At 36.5% G+C, this 26,516-nt stretch overlaps 1 protein-coding gene across 1 annotated transcript in view; it reads left to right on the top strand.

Annotated features, from left to right (window-relative positions):
* LOC131950168 (uncharacterized) overlaps positions 1–26,516 on the top strand; it is a 238,073-nt gene that overhangs the window by 68,761 nt on the left and 142,796 nt on the right. Inside the window, exon 5 of the mRNA XM_059312221.1 lies at positions 4,422–4,524. Coding sequence (XP_059168204.1) covers positions 4,422–4,524 — 103 coding nt within the window. The remainder of the gene's footprint in view (positions 1–4,421; positions 4,525–26,516) is intronic.

The following is a 26,516-nucleotide window of genomic DNA, read 5'->3' on the forward strand; positions in this document are numbered from 1 at the left end:
TCTAGAGCTTAGTCTGGTGGCTCTAGAGCTTAGTCTGGTGGCTCTAGAGCTTAGTCTGGTGGCTCTAGAGCTTAGAGGCTGGTGGCTCTAGAGCTTAGTCTAGAGCTTAGAAGCTGGTGGCTCTAGGTCTTAGTCTGGTGGCTGTAGAACAGAGTCACAACAATATTTGCCGGCTCCTGCTCAAATATTCAAGTCAGAAAATCGGCTCCTTACGCTCCCTACCCCCCCCCCCACCCCACCCCACCCCTTCCTTTCCAAGCACTTAATCTTCTTTCGGGGTATAATCAGTTTTGTGAAAATCCATTTTTTAACCCCGGGACATTTTCCCCCTACATCCACCCCCCTCCCTCCCGCACCCACCCTGAACATCGTTTTGCTAGTCCCAGACTACTAACAGGGTCATCACCATCTTAAAATTGTGACATCAATTATCAGAGTGTAGTTACATCATCGCAAACATCCAAAGTAAACTTTAGTAAACCTAGAATCTATATTTCAAATAAACAACAAGAACTATGATATAGAGCAAATGATTACTAGCCCTTCATATTTTCATACAAATTAAATTTTAACGAGAAAAAAATAAAAACAATTTTTTTAAAAAATAAAGACGGCACTTTAAAAATATATCTGTTTTATTCATATTGCTAATCAATATGATCTATTAAAATAAAGTACAAAATAAATGCTTCTCTTCACTTCCCTGCTCCCAGTTCCACATCGATCCAAAAAGCCAATTAGAAATCACATAATGCTAATAGCATCCATTGGGAATACTCGTGTGAAAGGACCACTAAATATTTTTTTAAATGTGTAAAGTTATTTAAACTCGACTGTCTGGTTTTGTAGGACTATTCTAAAGACTTCACGTTTTTGTTGTTTTTAATGTTTGCGATAACGAATCAAAATTTGGGAAAAGGCCAAAACAATTAGTATTTTGTTAAAGGTAAAACAAACATGTCGAAAATAGGTCATATTGTCGTTTAAAAGTATAAATTTATTTTAAAATATTTACTAGAAACTTTTTAGTAAACATATGGGGGCTAGGGAACTGAAATCATGACCAATGAAATAGCCAATCAATGCTTGTGTTACTAAAGAGTAACTTAAAATTAAAATTAGCCAATCAATGCTTGTTTTATTAAAGATTAACTTAAAATTAAAATTAGCCAATCAATGTTTGTTTTATTAAAGATTAACTTAAAATTAAAATTAGCCAATCAATGCTTGTTTTATTAAAGATTAACTTAAAATTAAAATTAGGCAATCAATGCTTGTTTTACTATAGTGTAGTTTAAACTTATATTGTTGGGTTGACTTAAATAATTAGAAATGTAACCTAAAAGCCAAAAACTTTTTCAAATTTTCTGATGTTGAACGTCAAAATATTCAAACTCAAAATATTAAATTTCTGATTTTTTTAGACTTCTATTTTTTTTTTCATTTTAAACGGACTCTACGGCTACTCTGAAGAAGGTAACACATTTTTATTCATATCAACAACAATGATGAATGCTTACAACTAAACAAGGCCGATACCCTTTGAAGCACGCTTTCATACAATTTTAAAACATATCTAATGATATATATATAGTCGACAAAATAACATTTTATGTAAAATTTTATCACTACTACTTTAAAGGACTATGTCTTAAAATTGACATTTTTTCTCCCCTCTAGTATTCCAATTCGTGCTGTCCTCCTTAAAAGCATTATTCACGTTTTCTGAATTTTTTTTCTAGAAAAATCTTCCATTTTCTAACACGCATTAAGCCCTGACTATTCAGTACAGCCCTGCTCACTTAGCTAATTAAAACTTTGTTTTTCACCTATTCAATTATTTGTTGAACTTGTAAACAGATTAGTTCATGTTTGTTCTACTACTTTCTTGTCTTTGGCTAATAGTAGCACAGCGGGGTGTCTACAACTGAACTAATTTTACGCTTTGTTCATGAGATTTTATATTATAAACACAAAAATTAATAATTATCTAACCTGTATTTGTGTTTTACCAACCTGTGAACATTAGAATTTATAGTCAAACGTAACAAAATATGAACATGATTACTCCTCTTCACTAACCTGACAAAATATGAACATGATTACCCCCCCCCCCCTTTACTAACCTAACAAAATATGAACATGATTACTCCTCTTTACTAACCTAACAAAATATGAACATAATTACCCCCCTCTTTACTAACCTAACAAAATATGAACATAATTACTCCCCTCTTTACTAACCTAACAAAATATGAACATAATTACCCCCCTCTTTACTAACATGACAAAATATGAACATGATTACCCCTTTACTAACCTGACAAAATATGAACATGATTACCTCCCCCCTTTACTAACCTGACAAAATATTAACCTAATTACCCCCTTTACTAACCTGACAAAATATAAACATAATTACCCCCTTTACTAACCTGACAAAATATGAACATGATTACCTCCCTTTACTAACCTGACAAAATATGAACATGATTACCCCCCTTTACGAACCTGACAAAATATGAACATGATTACCTCCCTTTACTAACCTGCCAAAATATGAACATGATTACCTCCCTTTACTAACCTGACAAAATATGAACATGATTACCTCCCTTTACTAACCTGACAAAATATTAACGTGATTACCTCCCTTTACTAACCAGACAAAATATGAACATGATTACCTCCCTTTACTAACCTGACAAAATATGAACATAATTACCTGTTATTTCAACCTGACAAAATCTGAACCTGATTATTCCACCTCCTCGTGTGTGTCGAGGACGACTCGACCACGCCATTCCACTCTATCACCGGGGTGTCCTGTGCGATAATTGAGAATTCCGTAATTTTCCATTAGCTGGGCGGGGGGCGGCCGAAATGAGAAAAAAATTCCTTCAGACTAATAGAGTTTAATTGTCTCCCTTTGTTTACGGCAAACAGGCTAGTTATGCTATGGTTGTCTTACGTAGTTGTAGGGGCTCGACAATGGTAAGTTGTTACATATGTAGCAATATAGTAAGGTGTCTGTGAGTTTGTTGTTCGATTTTATGAGAGGTGTCTGTGAGTTTGAAGTTGGATTTTATGAGAGGTGTGTGAAAGAGAGGTAGCGATGTGGTAGTGTAAAAGAGGGGTAGCATTGTGGTGGTGTGAAAGAGAGGTAGCATTGTGCATGGAGAGAGGTAGCACTATAGGCCTACTATGTAGCATGCTATAAAAGCCGTGTAGAACATACGGGTATTTTCCCTTTCAACGCACTCCACCACTCCCCTCCCCATTTGTAATAGCACATTAAGCTTATTAAGTATCGCTGTCCTCAGCTCTTATCACGCACAGAGCATCGACCTCTGTACGATACTTAGACCATCGACCCCTGTACGTTACTTAGACCATCGACCCCTGTACGATACTTAGACCATCGACCCCTGTACGATACTTAGACCATCGACCCCTGTACGATACTTAGACCATCGACCTCTGTACGATACTTAGACCATCGACCCCTGTACGATACTTAGACCATCGAACCCTGTACGATACTTAGACCATCGACCCCTGTACGATACTTAGACCATCGACCTCTGTACGATACTTAGACCATCGACCCCTGTACGATACTTAGACCATCGAACCCTGTACGATACTTAGACCATCGACCCCTGTACGATACTTAGACCATCGACCTCTGTACGATACTTAGACCATCGACCCCTGTACGATACTTAGACCATCGACCCCTGTACGATACTTAGACCATCGACCTCTGTACGATACTTAGACCATCGACCCCTGTACGATACTTAGACCATCGATCCATGTACGATACTTAGACCATCGCCCTCTGTCCGATACTTAGACCATCGACCTCTGTACGATACTTAGACCATCGACCTCTGTACGATACTTAGACCATCGACCTCTGTACGATACTTAGACCATCGACCCCTGTACGATACTTAGACCATCGACCCCTGTACGATACTTAGACCATCGACCCCTGTACGATACTTAGACCATCGACCTCTGTACGATACTTAGACCATCGACCCCTGTACGATACTTAGACCATCGCCCTCTGTCCGATACTTAGACCATCGACCTCTGTACGATACTTAGACCATCGACCTCTGTACGATACTTAGACCATCGACCTCTGTACGATACTTAGACCATCGACCCCTGTACGATACTTAGACCATCGACCCCTGTACGATACTTAGCCCATTGACCCCCGCACGATACTTAGACCATTGTCTACCGTACGATACTTATATCATAGATTTCAGCATCCCCTACGATACTTACATCAAAGACCATTGACCCCCGCACGATACTTGGACCATTGTCTACCGTACGATACTTATATCATAGATTTCACCTCCCCTACGATACTAACATTACCGACTCGTGTATTTCAGGAGCCCTCGGTCTTCTCTGAGCGAATTGCTTGCCGTAGCAGAATGAGTCTAAGGCGAAATGATAAGAACAAGAACAGGGGAAGTTACTCCGCCGAGCAGAATGGTGAGTATTTTTTCCACTTCATTGTCTCCCCTTTCCAACTCCTTTTTGTTTTGTTTTTTAAACTGTTCATTACTTTGTGACGTGGTGTAAAAACTATTGGAAACTGTTTACATGTTAGTGTTTTTTTTCTCTTCGGCGAGCGGTTGGTGTTGAATAATTCTTTTGACAGTTTAAAACGAATGTTTGCAACTGATAGTGGGAGGCGGGGTGGGCGAGGGGGGATGCTTCGGTTTATTTACAACGCAGATTAGTGAAAAATGAGGTTGCTCGTGGTCCAGTCAATAACCTTTAGCCAGGCTCGAGTCATACATTGACTCAACAGACTGGGGTATCTCGAGGGTTCGGGTCCAGTTCGTGAGTACCTCGGCATTCTTCGGTTAGCCATACCGACGTTTAGCAAACATTATTACAGATTAAAAACCTTAAACTAATTTAATTCCTATCCTTAATCCTAGCTTTAAGCGTAAATTAGCACAATAGCAAACTCAATGGGTAAAATATTGATAAGAAAAGAAATGACGTCACTTTAAAAAATTAATGTCAGGTTTATAATTGGGGTATAGTCTTGTCATAAGTGTAAGCGTCTGCTTACTTGCTCCTACACGACATGTATACATGTCAAAGGTCAACGATTATGTCAAAGTTTATTAGACTTGTTGCACATTTTAGACACTGTCAAAGTGTCATTGACTGCAAGAACATTTGTTGACACTGTCAAAGTTTCATGGACAGTAAGCACATTTTGTAGACACTGTCGAAGTTTTATTGACTGTATAACATTTTGTTGACACTGTCAAAGTTTCATTGACTGCAAGAACGTTCAGTGACACTATCAAAGTTTCATTGACTGCAAGAAGATTTGTAAACACTGTCAAAATTTCACTGGTTGATTTTGTAGACACTGTCAAAGTTTCTTGACTGCAGGAACATTTGTTGACACTGTCAAAGTTTTATTGACTGTAGCACATTTTATAAACACTGTCAAAGTTTTACTGACAGCTGGAATATTTTCAAAGACTCACACACACCACATGATTTACTCACCCATCCACCCACGCGCGCCCCGCTATTACCATACGCATGTGCGAGTGACATCAAGGCCGAACTGACCGTCCTATTTCTGCTGATTACCGCTAGACGGCCATTGCTTGTTTGTGTGGCTATTTTTAGATACTGCTTCTGTTTTTCATTTATCCTCGGCAGCACTGTAAGAAATCTCTGCTTTAAGTTTTGAATTGCTTCATGGAATGTCAAAGTTATGTCTAAATATAGAGAGTAGTTATGACTGACAATATTAGACAAATATAATTATAGTAGTTTTGTGTATGTGTTGCTTGTGTGTAGTGTATATAGTGTGTGCCTCTACTATATATATATATATATATATATATATATATATATATATATATATATATATATATATATATATATACATATACATATACATATATATATATATATATATATATATATATATATATATATATATATATATATATATATATATATATATATATATATATATATATATATATATATATATATAAACACCAAATATCAACGACCAGTTCAATTTCGACTGAAAATAAATAGTGTACGTTGCCAGCGAGTTCCCTAACAATCCCTAGCTATTAGTTTATTAGTTTTAAATTAACTTTTCTTCCCCTACTAAGTCATAAAACGATTTATTTGTTCGCCGATATTATAGCTTTTTAAACGTTGCTGTTTGACTGGGGAGATAAACTGCTGATCAATATTGGTTCAATGGAGTTTAAAACGGTTCTCTCCCTTTGTTCATTTGATGTTCATCCCAACAGGTATTTGTGTGAATTTTTGTTTTCTTAATAAAACAAAATAATTAGATACAGACAATATATAACATAGATATTAGGAAGTGGGAAAAAAGCTTTTATATTATAGATTAATAGGCGGTGGACTTTGAACTATAATGATCTTATAGAGTATGCGTTCAAATTTCTGCAAATGTTGACAAGATCTTCCACAAGGAGTGAAGAGAACTAAGTCAATTAAGGCGAGTTGACTGGATTAAAATACATCAATAGAATTATGGGAGTCGACTTTTAGCACCATATGCGACGTTGAAATAAAACGTTAATACTTGACATCAGATGTAGCACTTAAAATAAACGCTCCAACTGATGAGCTTAATCTGCATATAACAGCTTACTTTCTAAAATGTATGACTCGGTTTTTCCTGCTAGGTATCGTGTTCTGAAATATGGAAATATCTGGAAGGCTTCCGCTCTTTAGAATAGCATTGCCATTAAGAAATTAATAATTGTGCATTAATAACTTTGTTGGTCACAAATGAAATTGTTCTAGCTAGCTATTTATAATCATAGTTTAAACAGAGACTATAATTAGCAGGCTATAAAAAGTGCAAAAACAAATTAACCACTAGTCTAATTATAATTAAATGACATACCTAGGATAATCTCCCCTGCAAGTCATTGGCGACTTTACGACTCCAAGTCACCTGACTTGTAGACTTGTTTTAATAGGATAGTTAAACAAGAACCGTACACAGCTAACATGGTAAGGGGAACAACTTAGGAAGAAATTTCCAAAATCAGTAGAAGGAAAAAAAATTAAGTACATCAAAAATAAAATAAATATAATCTAAGATATTCTTATGAAAAGAATTCTTTTAAATGTGTTGTCTGATAAAAATGTGTAGAACTACTTTGTCTTTTAAAATTAAAAATTAAAATTTACCAGCTCAAACACAATTGTTTACTTATATTTTTTTAAGTTTACATTATGATTTTATCAGTTCCATATTTAATCGTATGAGGCTGCTTGCGAGCTGTAAACTACGTATTGAGTGAAAAAAAAATCCTTTGAATCATCATTTAATTATACATTTGCATTTTAAGGTGTGTTTTTTTAAATAAAATTGTAATTTTTCGTTTTGTATTAGATATATGTATAAGTAAACCATCTTAAATGAATGAAAGTATGCTACAAGTAAAAAAAAAGTATTACTATTGTAAATCTGTATCAGTCCTCACAAGCCGATGATGAAAACTAATACTAAAGTGAACATGCAAGGCAAACTGACGCTGTAAATTACGTGTCTGGGATGAAAAAAAACTTGCGTAGCCTATACAATGAGACAAAATATCGCACCTTACCCAGCAGAAAGGTATAACAAATTTACTCGTTGATCTGTTTCTGTGACCTCGGCGAATTAAGGGTACAGAGTTTATGACCAGCCGCTTTTTGTTTTCTTAACGTCCTAATGTAATCCTCTGGGGTATGGGATCGGCGTGGTCGAGTCGGTAAAGCTCATGGTTGCTAAACCGAAAAGTCTCGAGTTCTAACCCTCGGGCAGATGAGGCTCGTTAGCTGAGGACAGCTACTCTTCTAAAGGCTTTATTAAACCACCCCACATTGACATATAAAGGATTTATTAAACCACCCCACATCGATATATAAAGGCTTTATTAAACCACCCCACATCGACATATAAAGGCTTTATTAAACCACCCCACATTGACATATAAAGTCTTTATTAAACCACCCCAGACATATAAAGGCTTTATTAAACCACCCCACATTGCTCCATTATAAAACATGCTTCAATTTCACGAATAATAATAATTTTTGCTTCTATCAAGTTGACCAACATTCATCATGTTAAGTATTAATTAAGTTTACACAATCCAATTTACAAAAATGAGACAATTATCAAGTTTACACATATCCATTGAGTTTCCGTCCAACTTTACATTCATCCATCATGTTTACAAACAGCTATCAGTTTTACCCACAAACTTAAAATTTACCAACAAAAATCAAGTCTTCACAAATCTATCAAAATTACCGAGATCCCCATTGTTTACTGACTGCATCAAATTTACGTTCATTCACTCAGTATACATCAATACATCAAATTTACATTCATACATCCTTTACACACAATCATCTAGTTTACATCCATCCATCATGTTTATATTTATCCATCAAGTTTACACCCTACCATCAAGTATACACCCTACCATCAAGTCTACATCCATTCATCAAGTTCAGCGACAACCATCATTTTTGTGAACTTTCGTCTCCTTTAACGTTCGCCTGGAATTTGATTTCTCTTCAATTTTATTCCTCTCCCCCCCGGCTGTTCGATGAAAATAGAAGGCTTTTATTATTTGTTGTTCTTCTCGAAATTGATCGATACACAGAGGTGCGGGGGGGGGGGGGGGGGGGGGGAGACGCGAGGGTGGGGATTGTGTGGAGAAATAAGGCGGAGAAATAGCCTGTACAAGATTCAAGAGTTTTTCTGGGTTAAGCTTAGGGGATAGGAAATGTTAACTTTGGTAAAATAGTTAGAGTGAATAAAATGTTAACTTTGGTAAAATAGTTAGGGTAAATAAAATGTTAACTTTGGTAAAATAGTTAGGGTAAATAAAATGTTAACTTTGGTAAAATAGTTAGGGTAAATAAAATGTTAACTTTGGTAAAATAGTTAGGGTAAATAAAATGTTAACTTTGGTAAAATATTTAGGGTAAATAAATGTTAACTTTGGTAAAATAGTTAGGGTGAATAAAATGTCAACTTTGGTAAAATAGTTAGGGTAAATAAAATGTTAATTTTAGTAAAATAGGTTAAATAAAATGTTAACTTTGGTAAAATAGTTAGGTTAAATAAAATGTTAACTTTAGTAAAATAGTTCGCGTAAGTAAAATGTTGACTTTAATAGAAAGTTGAAGTGAATAAGAAATGTTGACTTTAGTCGAAACATTGGGGGGGGGGGGGGGTGGGGGGGGGGGTATAAGTATAAGAAATGTTAACTTTGGTGGAAAAGTTAGGTTGGAGGATAAGGAATACTGACTTGGCAAAAATTTAGTGGAGCAGTTGCTACTGATACGGAATGATAACTTTAGTCAGAAAGTTGTGGTGGGACAGAAATGTAACTTTAATTGTCATGGCAACCTAAGTTAAAACTTATCATTGTACATGCAATATAACATTCATATTTAACATTTCACATCGCACATACAATATAACATTTATTCTTAACATTTAACATTGTGAATAGAATATAACATATATTTTTAACATTTCACATTGCACATTCAATATAACATTTATTCTTATAAGACCTCTACTTAGGCGTATAATAATCATCTTTTTTAATGAGTGACGATTTTCTTAGTATACATAATTGAATAAATACGAACAGCATTACATTTTCATTTGTATGCGGTTGATATTTGCGATTTTATGCGCTTGATGTTTGCGATTTTATGCGCTTGCGTTAGGGATACGATTTTAAACTACGGCTTAACGATCAACTATCCCACTTCTTTATTGAACTGTCTTTTTATTGGGTACTAAAATCAACGATTCGCCTTGACCGACTCGATGATAGAAAGTAAAGTGGCAACTAATGAGAGAAAATAAAGGTGGACGGAGGAAATGGTGGGGGGAGGGGGGGGGGGGTTATTTGAAGGTTTCCTTTCATGGGTAGGGCCAACTCTAGAACCGTTAGATAACCTAGGAGCCAGACAGCAGCTGTCTATACTCCGCTAAGTTACTTTTGGTTGAGGTTATGGTTTAGGTTATGGTTGAGGTTATGGTTGAGGTTATGGTTGAGGTTATGGTTGGGGTTATGGTTGAGGTTATGGTTGAGGTTATGGTTGAGGTTATGGTTGAGGTTATAGTTGAGGTGTTGTGAAACAGATGTTGTGTGATGTGTTAGGATATGTCACACAGATTTCGTCAAAATTTCGTTTCTGAGTCGATCAGCTTCAAAGAGTACCCTGCCTAAATTAGGAAAAGTACATCTCGTCACCACATCACTACCATCTCAACACCACCTCACCATGTTTTCAAACAACCATCTCACCACGACATCACCACCCTAATCATGCAACATCCACCTGATCTACCCCCCCCCCCCACACCCTTCACCAAAAGCTCTGTAGACTTGTCGCCACACAGTTTCTTTCTTCAGGCTCAAACCACGTCTAAGTTGGTCAGGCCGGACCAGCCGGACACTAACCGGTCTTTGACCAGCCGGACACCAGCCGGTCTTTGACCAGCCGGACACTAACCGGTCTTTGACCAGCCGGACACTAACCGGTCTTGAACTGACCAGCCGGATACTAACCGGTCTTTGACCAGCCGGACACTAACCGGTCTTGAACTGACCAGCCGGACACTAACCGGTCTTTGACCAGCCGGACACTAATCGGTCATAGACTGACCAGCCGGACACTAACCGGTTTTAGACTGACCAGCCGGACACTAACCAGTCTTGAACTGACAGCCGGACACTAACCGGTCTTTGACCAGCCGGACACTAATCGGTCATAGACTGACCAGCCGGACACTAACCGGTTTTAGACTGACCAGCCGGACACTAACCAGTCTTGAACTGACAGCCGGACACTAACCGGTCCACTACAAATCATGTGACTTAAACCGCCCTCGGTTAACTTCCCCACATGAACAATCACAGCTCCCAACATTTTAATTAAAAAACCATTTCTTCCAGCCTCAATCTTCTATTAGCTATGACGTCACCGCGCGTTAATTAATCACCATGTTAAGTATCACACCGGGCCGATATGATGACCCAGAAACCTCCAGCTCACCCAGCCTGTTCTCTGGGTGCCTCGGGGCTAATAATAGCCCTGTTCGTGTCCTTGCTGTCAACTCACGTGCCTTGATTTGTGCGCATGTTTCCTGCATGCTTGTGTTTACTCACATCGACTACAAATAGCACCGTACTAAAATAAACGAAAGAACAAGCAACCACGACATTCCTATAATAGAAAACTTTTTTTTTTCGTTTCTTTAAAACAATTTGAATAAAATTTAGTCTTGCTTTATTTGATCACTCGCTTAATTTTTTTTTGGTTACCATGACGACGTGTGTATACAAACATAACTGGCGCATGCGCGTTATCTCACCTCCGGTAAGGAGAGAGAACTAAAAGGTCGTATAGCGTTTAATCAACCCATTTATTTGAAAGTTTTAGCAATAAAAAAGCTGTTTCCTGATAACTTCGTTATCGATGAGCCGAGACACACGATTTTTCTCAGATGTAGTTGGTGGCTGGTGAGAAGGTGTAGATTGGGTTTTAAATGTCTACAACAGGGCTCATTGTAGCCTTAAGCCTAATTTAACTGTAGTAAAGGTATCTGTGTCTACGTCTGTGTATGGATCTGTATACATATATTACATATACACCGTCTGTGTATGTATATGCATACATATAGTACATAAACACATTACAAAAGATTCGTCGACTCATGTAAAAAATATCAAATATCCTTACATGCATGTTACAATAACATATCAATGACCTGAAAACTCATGTATAATATTTATTATTCATTGATACCATGAAAGACCCATGTAACATAGCAACCCAAAGAACCATGTAAATAATGATTATGGCCGCATTACCCAAAGACCCATGTAAATAACGATTATAGTAACAGAACCCAAAGACCCATGTAATAAAAGTTACTATGACAACATGACCCAAAGACCCATGTAAATAGCAACTGTGGCGCCATGACCCAAAAACCCATGTAACTAGCTACTGTGGTCACATGACCAAAGACCCATGTAAACAGCAACTGTGGCGCCACGACCCAAAAGACCCATGTAAATAGCAACTGTGGCGCCACGACCCAAAAGACCCATGTAAATAGCAACTATGGCGCCATGACCCAAAAACCCATGTCACAAAATCTACAATGGCCGCATGACCCAAAAACCCATGTCACTAAAGCTACTATGGCCGCATGAGCCAACAATAGTCTTCGCTCTGATGTATGGATGATGGTTAGTGTAATTAAATCTAATTAAACATACGGGCTAATGGCCTCGGATTAAAGCTTTTAAAATTAGCGAAAATAGTTGTTGTTTTTTTTTTAATTTAATTTCTAGCAACTGTTTTTGACATTTTAGCCTAACAGGTTTAAAAGTGTGAATCTTTTACCTAGGTTGTCGTTCATGGTCATTAATATACTAATTTATCAACTAACTTTGTAACTATTTTTGATAGGGTTTTTTTCTGTGTACTTTGTAATTTACTACAAAGTAGTTATTCTTTACTGTTAGTTGAGCTTAAAAATATTTTGTATTGACTGCTTTCATCTACTGGACGGAAGATTCGTTATTTCTGAAAGTTAATCAAACAAAGATAAATTTTCTTGAAGAGTTTATAAAATATTTGTATTGTGGAATTGATGTCTGGCACCGTTCTACTCATTCGATCCACTATGTGTACGGCTGTTGTCTCATTTACTGTGTCATTTAATGTGTCATTTACGGTGTCATTTACTGTGTCATTTAATGTGTCATTTACTGCAGTCCAGACTCGTTATGCTACTGATGGTTCCTGACATAACGGCTAACGTTTTAAACTTGCATCACGTCACTTTATGCATCTCAACCGTGACGTCACACTTTACGCTGCAAAATCCTGACGTCACACATTACACTGAGAAATCATGACGTCACACTTCACTTAGTTTTTTTTTCGCCAACTTCATGTGATGACGTAGTTGCATTAAATATGCTTTAGGCTGTTCTTTGCACAGAACATTCATGACGTCATACTTTTTCCATTAACCGTATTGCACGTGCAATTTTAAAGACATCATGAATGCCGCCACAAGTTTTTAAAAATCCATTCCACGACCTCAACATGTAGGCCTAATCTCTCAAACCTTTCCTCCTTCCATCGTCCACTCGTTTCTGGACACCGGACACGTTCTACTGACACACTTTCAGGCGACCTCTGGCATTTAGCGGTTCCGGCAGTCGATAGGACTGGCATCGTCAACACCACAAATATAAATGCTAGAGCTCTCTATGTCGGACATTTAAAAGTAAAATCACTTTCGATATACGAGTCCGAACCTTAAAAAATCGAAAAAAAATAATTATTTTAAAAGATGCATTTTTAATTTTTTTTTAAATGTTAAATATGATATATATATATATATATATATATATATATATATATATATATATATATATATATATATATATATAACAGATACCCTCTAATAGTAAGATAAAGAGATATAGAATTGGATGCTGCTTTCAAAGATAAAACTTAGTCCATCAAATCAAATTACTGAACTGTGTTAGAGTAGGCTTATATGTAGCGTCTGGTTGTGGTGACTGCATAAGGTAACGTTGATGTTTATTGTTAGACAAAAATATTTCTAGCGCAGAACAAATCACCTAATGACTGTAGTGATCATTGACTAATTACTCCTAATTAACTATTGTAAGGTTTTTAATATAATAGAAGTGTATATATATATATATATATATATATATTGGTGATAATCTAATTATAAGACCAACTGGTCTAGAAACTGGAAATTAGTTTATAAAAAAATAAAATATTTTTGAAAGCTGAAATGCTGAAATAAATCCTTTCTTTTTGCGGGCATGTGGGCCGGCTTTTTTAGCCCATCTATGAAATGAGAAACCATTTTTCCGCTAGAAAAGTAATTCAAATGCTGGTCTTAGGGGAGCAGAGATATTAAAATATTTTCCTCCAGAGTCTAGCAGGGGTTTGTCTGAGGAAACGTATTTGCAAAATATTCTCTGTGTGTGTATGTGTCTGTATGTATGTGTGCCTGTCTGTGTCTGTGTGTGTGTGAGTAAGAATGTGTGTAAGAGTGTGTAAGAGAAAATTTTGGGACTGGTTACACGTACTCTCGGTGCAAGGAGTTTATTCAATTCAGTCAGATAAATCACGGATAGATACAGATGATGTCACATTTTAATTGTCTCTACTTCTTCGGTCTTAGTTCTAATGTTAAAGGGTATTCCCTCCAACACAATTAAGTATTACTTGTCAAAAAGTTATGCGCCAAATAGCCGACTGACTCCTATTTCAGCCTGCTTTTCTGTGCGTATTCGCTTCCCTAGCCTGTGTCGAATATAACTAGGTATGGTGGATGCAATATTGTGTAACTTAGTTCTTATATAACAACTTGTATTGGAGACAATATTGTATAACTATGTCCTATAGTCCAAATATAATAACTTTTAATGGAGGCAATATTGTATTACTTAGTTTGAATATAACAACTTATATTGGAGACAATAATATATAAATTAGTCATAATATAACAACTTATATTGGAGGCAATATTGTATAACTTAGTTCGAACATAACAACTTATATATGAGACAGTGTTGTATAAATTAGTTCGTATATTAATACGTATGGGACGGAGTGGCTTAGCGGTAGAGAGCTGGACTGCTAACCCGTAGGCCTCGTGTTCGAATCCGGGTTCAAGTCAGTAGACCGTCCACCCAACTCTGATGGGTACCTAACTCACATTAGGGAAAGTAAAGGGCGGCTGGGCATAGTGCTGACCACACTATCTCTTCATATGCCGAGGTCACAGAAACAAGTGAACTCTACTTCACTTGCCCCATAAACCGTCAGGTTTGAAAGGGAACTTTACTTTTTTTTTATATTAATACGTACAGTAGATCCGATAGGTTTTAACTATCAAAATATGACTACTGGTAGTTGTTATAGTATTGTATAAGTCAGTCAAATTGAATTATGTTGTTGTAGTTTGTGAATCGACCCATGCAAGTACCGTGATTAACCATAATAGAATATCTTAGAACACACACAATGCAATATTCCATGCTACAATATAGTTAAACATTTACAACAAATCTCATTATTTCTGTTATTTTAAAAATTTATTCTTTCCTTATACATTGATTACGAAATGAATGGGGAAAATACGCCAAAAAATTACATTAAATGCTATATATATTTTTTATTTCCACAAAAATTGTTGTTTTAATGTCGGCATTATTCGATGTTTTCCTTCAAAGTTCTTCTCCCGGAGTTCTCTCGCTTGAATTCACTTTCGGAATATGTCACATACAAGGGGAGGTTATCGAACCAAGGGCGGTAATTCAAGACTTAAAAACTCTCCATTTTAAAAACCATTAAGTAAAAAAGTTTCAGTGAAGAAGATGTTTACAGTATGAAGAGAATATTTGACATTTGAACTTTGTGAGTAGCGTTGGACATTTGAACTTGATGGGCCTTGGTGGACATTTGAACTTTGAACTTTGTTGGACAGTGATCAAACGCTCGCGGCTCTCTGAATTTCGTTTAGCAAAAAGGGGCTTCAGGCTACTGTTGTACATACGGGCTTTTATTTAACTCGACTGTTTTTTTTCATGGATGGAACTTGAAGAACGTAACATCCCCCACTTCTATCGAACCTGGCACATATTTCAATTTCAAGACAACAATTCAATCATGATACCAATTTTGGAATCAATTTTCTTAATTTAAAAAAATGAATTGTAAATTGTTAAGTAAGTTGCGATATAAGGTGTTAATACGTGTGCGTTTTTTTAACAGTTGATTTTCTTAAAACGAAAAGATGAAAAATAATGTGTTGTCGTTTGTGAATCGACTCATACCAGTACTGTGATTTACAGTAATGTATATATATATATATATATATATATATATATATATATATATATATATATATATATATATATATATATATATATATATATACTGCTTTTATTAAAATATTCTTCTGTTGGTGCATTTACAAATATTCTAATAAGCATTATAATATAAATATTACTCGAAATGAAAAAGTCATATAATTAATTACAAACAGGTAGATTGTTCAAGGCCGTCTATCGGAATTGAGAACATTTATTTATCGCTTTGAACGCGGAAACACCGATAAATCTTGTTCAGACCACTGCTCACTATTAATTAAACGCATTTCTAATTGAGCCCATTAACCCAGTTCTAGCACCCTAGTCTGGCCTAACCTTGTACCCTACTACCCCGTCACCCCAGTTTTTTAACCGCCTATATACCCGTTCAATAAACTCGTGGAATCCCTGACGTTTTTCTAGTGATCTTCTAGAGGGCCATAAACCACGTCTACTTTAGAGCTGGCATTCTCTGACGCGCCGATTTCAGCTGTTTTATCCGCCTAGACATATATATATATATATATATATATATATATATATATATATATATATATATATATATATATATATATACATATATACATATATACATATATTTAAATATATATATATATATATATATATATATATTTATATATATATATATAATAAATATGAATATATATATATATATACTAGCCGTCCCGGCCAGGCCCTGCTCTGGCTTCTGTGAAAAACCCTTCTGTTAAAGACCATCACCTGTGTGTTTAGTAATCATCATAAACCCGGCATTGCCCACCCAAACCACAACCAACCAAAACCAAAACAACAAAACGCAAACATAACGCTAACACAATTACAAATACAAACGAAAACAAAAACTTACAACAAACCAACCACAACCACAAACACCAATACGAACACAAAGAAAAAAGCAAACGAAAACAAACCAAATCCAAACACAAAACCAACCACAAACACAAACCCAAAGAAAAAAACAAACGAAAAAGCAAACGAAAACAAACCAAATACAAACGCAAAACCAACCACAAACCCAAAGAAAAAAAACACAAAAGAAAAAACAAACGAAAACAAACCAAATCCAAACGCAAAACCAACCTCAAACACAAATACAAACACAAACCCAATGAAAATAAAACACAAACGAAAACGAAAAAAGAAAGAACAAAAACGAACCAAATCAAAACGCAACCACTAACGCAAACCCAACCTAAACACAAAGAAAACACTAACGCGAATATAAACGCAAAGTGCTCACGGGGCTGAATCGCCTACTTCAACTTAATATACGACTATAGTACCCCAACTTATTCATAGTCTTTTGCACTCACTTTAATGAACGTAGGCGCGAAACCGAACACGGGAGGCCCGGGACCCCAAATAGCACCCTGTCTGGGCGCCAGAGGACGCACCATGACGTCACCGCCTGATTGAACTTAGTAAACGACTATAGTACATAACTTATTCATAGTCTTTTGAACTCACGCGAACGTATATACCATAGCGTACACCGGAAGGCCCGGGGCGCCAAATAGCACCCTGTCGGGGTGCCGGAGGACGCCCGGATTTGATTCACTTAAAGACTATAGTAACCTTTCTTACCCATAGTCTATCGCACTGTTAAAAACAAAACTATGCAGCATAGCGCTCACATGATAGCCCAGGGTGCCAAATCGAACCGTGCAAGGGCGCCGGCGGACGCGCCTGTTTCAATTTAGTGAACAAAAATGATAATACTCCAAGCTTATCCGTAAATGGAAAGAAATAAACATATAGGATTTGTAGGACCTGGCTTATTAAATGTTATTGATTTTAAAAAAAAATAATAATTATTGAACAGTATGTTCAGTGTATAGAATAAATAAAAGGCAGTGTTAAAAATACCTAACGACATTGCACTTAATCAATCCCCGCTAATTGTGTAATTATTTTTTTTTTCTTAACACCAAAAACAAAGTAATAAAATGTAAATTCTCTCTTCTTAAGGATTTATTTTTCATTAAAGGGAAGTAACTTTGCAGTCAATACATTTCCGACACAATTTTAGAAATTTTATAAACGTCGATACACTTTTTAAAAATTTTATGTCGCGTTCATAATTGAAAATTATTCTTCTAAGTAAATAGAATGAAAATTGTTTTTAAAGACTTTCAATGGTAATTTTTGGACTCGTAAATTTAGACTTTGAGCACGATAAAAAATCTAACACTTAAATCCGTAGAAGTGTCAACGACAAACTTTTTTTTTTTTGCCACACGTTACAGAACTGAGCTTTATATATTAGATATACAAATACATACATATATGCATATATAAATATATATATATATATATATATATATATATATATATATATATATATATATATATATATACATATATATACATATATATACATATATATACATGTATATATATACATATATATACATGTATATACATATATATACATATATATGTAAGTGTGTATATACTTTTTACATATACATACATATATATGTGTGTGTGTGTGTGCGTGCGTGCTTGAGTATGTTTGTATGTATGTACGTGTGCGCGCGTGCGTGAGTGCGTGTGTGTCTGTGCATGCGTGCGAGCGTCCGTATGTTTGTGTATGACAGTCACTCTCCATCTTAGCGCTGGTATACAGTTTGTCAATAACCGATATATATAACTGTCATTTAAGTGACATATAAGTTAATGACATGGAACTGCACACTTTGTAAATGAAAACCAGTTACAAAATTTCCCCTCCCCCATATTATTTTACTGCCATTTAACTATAAAATCAATTCTGGGTCTTGACAACATTTCGTTTCACCAAAAAGGCATTTTGCGTCATTAACCTGGATGGCATTTAATGTCATGTACATTTAAATGTCATCACTTTACAAAACTGCCTCCATTTCAAACACCATGTACCCGGGGGACAAACCTGCGCAGACGCAGAAGCGCGTGAAGCGGATGTGACGCCCTACAAGATCGCGCGCCAAATCAAAGTGAGGCCTGCACGAGCCACTAATTGCGTTACCGAAGACCTAGAGTTCTGCGCTCTAATAACTAGCTAAATAGTTTTAATTCTAACCTAAATTTTCGATCTTAATTTTCTTGTTTGTTAACGTTCTAACGTCTTTACCGAAAATGCTTTTTGTACCAGATTAGATACATTCTAACGAATGATTTTTTAAACTGCTAAATTAAATTTTAAATGAAATTTTTTATACATAGTATATAAATACTTTACCGTTTTTTGTTTCTTTAGTTTTGTTCTTTTTGTCTAAGCGGTGAAATTCTAGGATCATTAAAGAAAGAAGCGCAGTAGCGTCCTCGTTTTTTAGTCTTTCGAAAAAGTCCTGCTAATAAAAGTTTTAATAAGATTTAATTTGATATACAGCAAATAAATAAGTGGGTTTTTTTTTATTTCTAAGGGACGAAACTCTAGATCTAATAAAGAATGAGTTACCTTTTCCTCCCGTCCGTTAAGCCTCCTGAAATCTTAGGTTTTAATTGACCGAAGCAGTCCAAGTCTTCCCACACGCATGCCAGGTAGGCGCTCGCTGCCTGCAATAACAGAACAGGGTAACAGGACGCACTGGGTAACCTTTTGGTTGCGAGATTAACAGGCCCTCATTAGGTGGGTAGTTGACATAGGAACACACAGACACACAGAGAAACACACAAAATTACACACAGACACAGAGGAAACACACGAAATACTCATAGACACACTTGGAAACTCAGGCACAGAGAAACAAACGAAATACACACAAACAAAAAATTCACAAAGACACACAGAGAAACACACGACATACACATAGACACACTTGGAAACTCAGGCACAGAGAAACACACAAAATACACACAAACATGGAGGAAACAAAAAAATTCACAAAGACACACACAGAAACACACAGAGACACAGAGGAAACACACGGAATACACACATACAAACTCGGATACACACAAAATACACACCGAAACACACGAAATACACACGAAATACACACTGACACGCATACTACTAAGCGACACACATACTCCACAAATATCCCGGCGTCACATACATTCAGATACCAGTGAACACATATAAACCATACATATCACTGACAGAACACATCAGATCACACTTAAGACCACACTACACACCACATACTAGACCACACCACACACCACACTACACACCACACCGCATACAAGACCACACCACACACCACAATACACACCACACCACACTACACACCACACTACATACCACACCACATACTAGACCACACCACATACCACACCACACCACATACTAGACAACACCACACACCACACACCACACCACACACCACACACCACACCACTCACCACACCACACACCACACCACACCACATACTAGACTACACCACTAGACCACACACCACACCACACCACACCACAAACTAGACCACACCACTAGACCACACACCAGACCATAAACACTAAAGACACACAAACACCACACACACACAAACAGACCACCCTTACCTTAAATACCTGCCTTTGACTTGTACCCACACAAAGAGAATCCCATCCTGTCATAATTTTTCACGCAGTCCTTGATACCCCCCCCCCATACACTCCCCCCCACACACACTCCCACTCCCTCACTCACATACACGAATTTCAAACACCTGCAGCGCACCTACAAGCACGTGCATAGGGTGAGCACCAAAACGACCAACCACCTTTGAATAGCCAAATCTCTCGCTATGGCCGTGAAAGTTTGATCTCACGTCTGCGACGGTGAGTTGGATTCTGCTAGCAGACGTCTACCTGCACGTTTGCATCACATCTCAACGGTGTGTGCTGCCCACCCCACCCCCGCCACTTCATGCATCTTTAACTACGTTAAAAAATTATTAATCAATAAAATTATAGTGTACCTACTTAGTAGAGTAAAAAAAAATAAGTAATGTTAATTAAGTAATCTTAGATTTATGTAGGCCTAATTATGTGAGTACTCTAGTTTCTAATTAAATTTAAAAAAATTAAATTCTCACCTTGGCGTTCAAACCCCACTTGCCACCCCCACCCTCACGTCGACGCCCTGCCCTACTTAAAGCCCCAGGGCGCTATGTAAAAGCATTTCAACTGTATCCGATTCCTGGAGTCCCCAGTGTAGGTATCGATCGTCCAGTACTCGCACGATGCCATGTCAGAAAAGAATCGATGTCACTATTGCAGCAGTTCCGTATTGAATTCGCACAGGAATCGATACATTACCACATTGCTTTGTCCGGCAGTAAAGGTTTATTTAATCATTTAACGAATATTACATCGCGCCGATTATAAATCAAGGTCAATAATTCACACTTGTACTGTTAGAAAACTTTTTATTTTTATTTTTTCTAAATTCAACAATTTTTATAATCACGATCTTTAACAGTAAAATATGATACGTTTATAAAGATAAAAGAAAATATATTAAAAATGTGAATTTATGTTAAAAAAATGTGTATTAGATTGACGTGTGACGTCACTGAACGTGAGTTGATTCCAGCACTCGATCCTAGCCTCACGTTTTTTTACCCACGTCTAACCTCGTGCCGGCGAAGAGCGGCCGAGCCCATGTCGGAATGACCAGGGGATGTGGGGTAAATGATGGGGGGGATCACGAAATAAAGATGCTGCCTCAGTCAGACAAATGCTACGGATGGCGCGGACTATCAAGAAGTCGTCATTTCTCTCTCATCACGTGATATTCTTTTACTGTCATCGTGGGATTTTTTTTTCTTTACTTCTGAAAGATAAGCGTTAATCGTATTGAGGAAGTAACGTTAATCATGTCGAGGATTAGTCATGTTATGGATTAGTGTTTGTGATGGTATGGATTAGTGTTTTATGAAGTGAAGTTCAATAGCGAATGAAGTGAATTTTTTAATTGTGTTTATGTTGTGGTTTACCAAGTTACATCTGAAGTTTTATTTCCCAAAAAGATTCTTACGGAATGTACTAGATCTAGGTGTGTTAAAGTCCTATGTTTCATGACATACGGAGGATTGGACTAACCGAGAGGTTTAATGTTCTAAACGCTGAGTAATGTTGTTTTTATAAATAGTTTACATCCACGATCTTAGTCCACACAAAAAATATTGAAATTACTTAATTAGTGTCCAATATTTATTGTAAATAAAAAGGAACGGTGGTTTTAATTTTAATACCGTATATACATAGATACACACACTATACATAATTATATATTTATTTAAATAATAAATAAATATAATGTATATATACAATGTGTATATATATCTATATATAATAATGAATATATATATATATATATATATATATATATATATATATATATAATATGCATATATAATATGCATATATAATATATGCATATATAGTATATGTATATATATAGTTAGTTATTTTCCCCAATCATATTTTTAAAATTGTGTATTCTTCTTTGTGAACTCCGCTTGTACGGGTTTTTTTTATTACCCCTCCTCCCCGCCCCCCCCCCCCACTCCCCTACCCCCTTACCTTACTAACAGGTAAAAGTTCTGCCCACTAAAGTAAGCGCCGACATACCAGAGAGGGGGTTATGTTAGTGTAGACGCGTAGAGAAAAGATCAACCGTTGGCAGAAAGCAGACAGCCAAACGTAGGCCGAAATATATAACCTGATATTAGGATAGAAGAGATACATTGACAAATTGGAAGCGGCAGGAGTTGATCGATACACAAAGGGATCTACTAAACATAGAGTAGCTTTTCTATCGCTAGCTTTACATGTATACATATATGTATATATATATATATATATATATATATATATATATATATATATATATATATATATATATATACATATACATATATATATATATATACCTATACACACACACACATATATATATATATATATATATATATATATATATATATATATATATATATATATATATATATGAGTAGGCCTGTTATATAAATATGTGTAGAGGCAACTGATTAATTCTATTGTGCGAGTCCATCGTATCCCACAAAGCCGTCCCATTGCGTCAGCCAGTGTTATGAATGACAACGTCTGGCTCATACGCACATAATGTGTGTGGCCTAAAGTGGCCTGAGTGACCATTAAGTAACAGCTGATCTCTGTCCCACTCCCCTCCCTCCCCCACCCCCCCCCCCCTCACCCACCCTGGTACTGCAGGCACTGGTTGCTGAGGTGGGGCTGTAATTGGTTTGTGTATCGACCCAGACCTAAGTCAATCTAGATCGATTTTTCTCTTTCAATGCTTGGTCTTTGTCTACTTTAATGTCTACTTTATAATCTACTTTTATGTCCATTTTCAAGTGGGAGTTTTGATTTGTCACCCGGCCGTTGGGAGGTTAATGAGATGAAGCCCCACATTCTGGACTATAACCTTTGAGTCTCTCAGAACGAATATGTTGATCCAAGCCCTAATATGAAAAATTACGGGGGGGGGGGGGGGGGGGGGGGTAGGTTAATATGTAGGTTATTAGATATTAGCACTCGTTTAAGATTTGTGATTGAATAAATTCACAACGTATAAATGAAAGGGATTTAGACTACCGATAGATCGATACAAGATTAAAGAATCGGCATTTACTTGGAAAGTCTTTTGGCGATGCTTTAAGGATAACAGAACAAAGTAAGCAATAAAGGATAACGTGGGCATTAAAGTATAATGTTTAAAGAAGCGCCAGCTTAGTGTGGTAACACTCTGGCTTTGAAGACCACGTGACTTCAAGATCTAGCTGACGTCATTGCCAGAACTGGGTGGTAACAAGTCAGTACCAGTACCCCTGTCTGGCTCTACTAGTAGCTTCAGAACAAGTCCAAACTCTACATCCAATACCTTGTCGTGTTTATACTTGGACTTACGTTAGATTGCAAAAGATAGTTTGACTTGAAATTGTAATTTATTAAAAACATGTCTTGGCTGGAGTGACGTCTGCTAAACTTTACCAGCTGAGCTATGTTAATTTGGCTCTAACCAATTGACTAAGTCAAGATGACCTGCTATGTCAAGATGACCTGCACATGTTGACTGGGTCAAGATGAACGACAACCTAAGAACCAAGTATGGATTCAACAAGCATGGATTCAACAAGTATAGATTAAACAAGTATGGATTCAACAAGTATGGATTCAACAAGTATGGATTCAACAAGTATGGATTCAACAAGTATGGATTCAACAAGTATGGATTCAACAAGTATGGATTAAACAAGTATGGATTCAACAAGAATGGATTCAACAAGTATGGATTCAACAAGTATGGAATAAACAAGTATGGATTCACCAAGTATGGCTTAAACAAGTATGGAATAAACAAGTATGGAATAAACAAGTATGGATTAAACAATAATAGATTAAACAGGTATAGATTAAACAAGCATGGATTCAACAAGTATGGATTAAACAAGTATAGATCAAAACAAGTATGGATTCAACAAGTATGGATTAAACAAGTATGGATGATTAAATCAGTCGATGTGAAGTAAGTTATTCAGGGAACCCCAGACAAACCAGTAGAACTACAACTTGCAACAACCCACAAATAACCATGACGTGATTAGCTTAGAGTTGTTACCAAACTATCCCAAGTTTTCTCTAAGGCAGCCAGGCCACTTATTTGTAGTTGATCAGTTACTAGTTTATTTGATAGCTCCATTTCGCTTGAGAAAATAATTCATAACGTTTTTTAATATTATTTTTTAATTAACGAAAGTAAACATTTTGTATTAGACTGTAAACACCACTTTAGTTCAGATTGAGTGCAATCATTCGGCAGATGTTTAATTTTATGCAGCGGCAGGTGTGCAAACTTTATAGACCAGATGAACAAACTATTAGATGGTAGGATTCACTATGTAAGTCAAGGGCAGATTAAATTATATCTGCATGAAATTATATCTCTATGGAAGATGATGTTTGTCCTAGAATGAGAAACTGGCGTGAGTCATAAATACGAAAATTACGTCCTCACACATCTGTCCAGTACACACAATCCCCCACGTCACACCTCACCACACCACACCACACATCACCACACCACACATCACCACACCACACATCACCACACCACACCACACATCAACTCATCATCACACCACACATCCATCCAGTACACACAACACAACACCACACATCACCACACATCACCACATCACCACATCACCACATCACATCCCCACACCACACATCACAACACCACACATCACCACACCACACATCTGTCCAGTACACACAACCTCACACGTCACACCTCACCACACAGCACCACACCACACATCCCCACACATCTGTCCAGTACACACAACCTCACACTCCACACCTCACCAAACAAAGTTGCAGCAGACAAATATCTCCTCCTCTCCTGGCTATCGAGTCGAGTTGAAGTGGACTTAATTTGACGTTACAGGAAAACTTTGTTGGCTTTCATCATATCGATAACTACAAAGGTGAGATAATTACCAGATTTCATTAGTGCTTACCGTTCCTGGGCTAGTCTCAAATCTCTTTCAACTACCAACTTCCGGCTATGTGACATCCTACTTTCACTTTCAAAAGCAAAAGTCTGCGGTTTTATTTTTCAGTAATTAAAAAATATCTTAGAAAATAATTTATCCTCGAATATACGCTAAATATACGTCCAGTTTTTTAAAAAACAACAGCATTTTATCCTAGATAATAAGTTAAAATTATACTATGCTTTTATATGTAACTTAACCCATGAAAAAGAATAAAAATGTCGTTCAGGTTCCACAGTACTTTACCCTAGAAATTAGTTCAACTTACATTTTTACTTCCTGTCTGGTAAGGCGCCTTTATGACGTCAGTGAACCAACCTTTTAATCGAATTTATGACAATCTAAACCATCCGCCTGTGATATAGGTCAGTACACAGCTATGTGTTTTTTTTCCCTTGTTTTTCTCAGTTCGTGCGAACTCATGTCATTCCACGGATGTGTTTTATTAAATCAACTTTACGCACTGTGTACAACACAGACGAAGACACGTGTATTGTCTTATTGAAGGTCAAAGTTCACTCTAGTCTGGGGCCGTAGTGTGGATACAACTTGAGTCTCTAGGCTTTAGTTAACGTTCCGTATCTAAAAGCTTGAATGGTCTTTCCTTTTTAAAATGGATTGAGTTACCGGTCCTGACAAGAATGAAAAGAAGAGTTATTGTTCCTGCATTAAAACCTTTTGTTGTTGATGCTTTATCAAAATCCTAGTTTTATGAACAGCAGTCAAAAGTCATAAGGTTTAAAAATGTTAGAGTTGTCGTTCTTGTCCAAAAGACGAGTTATCGTTCTGGATCAGTGACCCTATTTTTTTGTTTTATATTTTTCTCTATGATTTACTCATCTATAATTCCATAAAATTTAAACTATCTTTTTCTTTCTTTTTAAAACTGTTTCGCTTTTCCTCTCTATACCTTTCTTTGATATTAAAAAACAGCCCCTAATACAA

This window comes from Physella acuta, unplaced genomic scaffold (assembly GCF_028476545.2).
Source record: "Physella acuta isolate Inbredline_101_S28 unplaced genomic scaffold, ASM2847654v3 ptg000741l, whole genome shotgun sequence".
Taxonomy (NCBI): Eukaryota; Metazoa; Mollusca; class Gastropoda; family Physidae; genus Physella; species Physella acuta.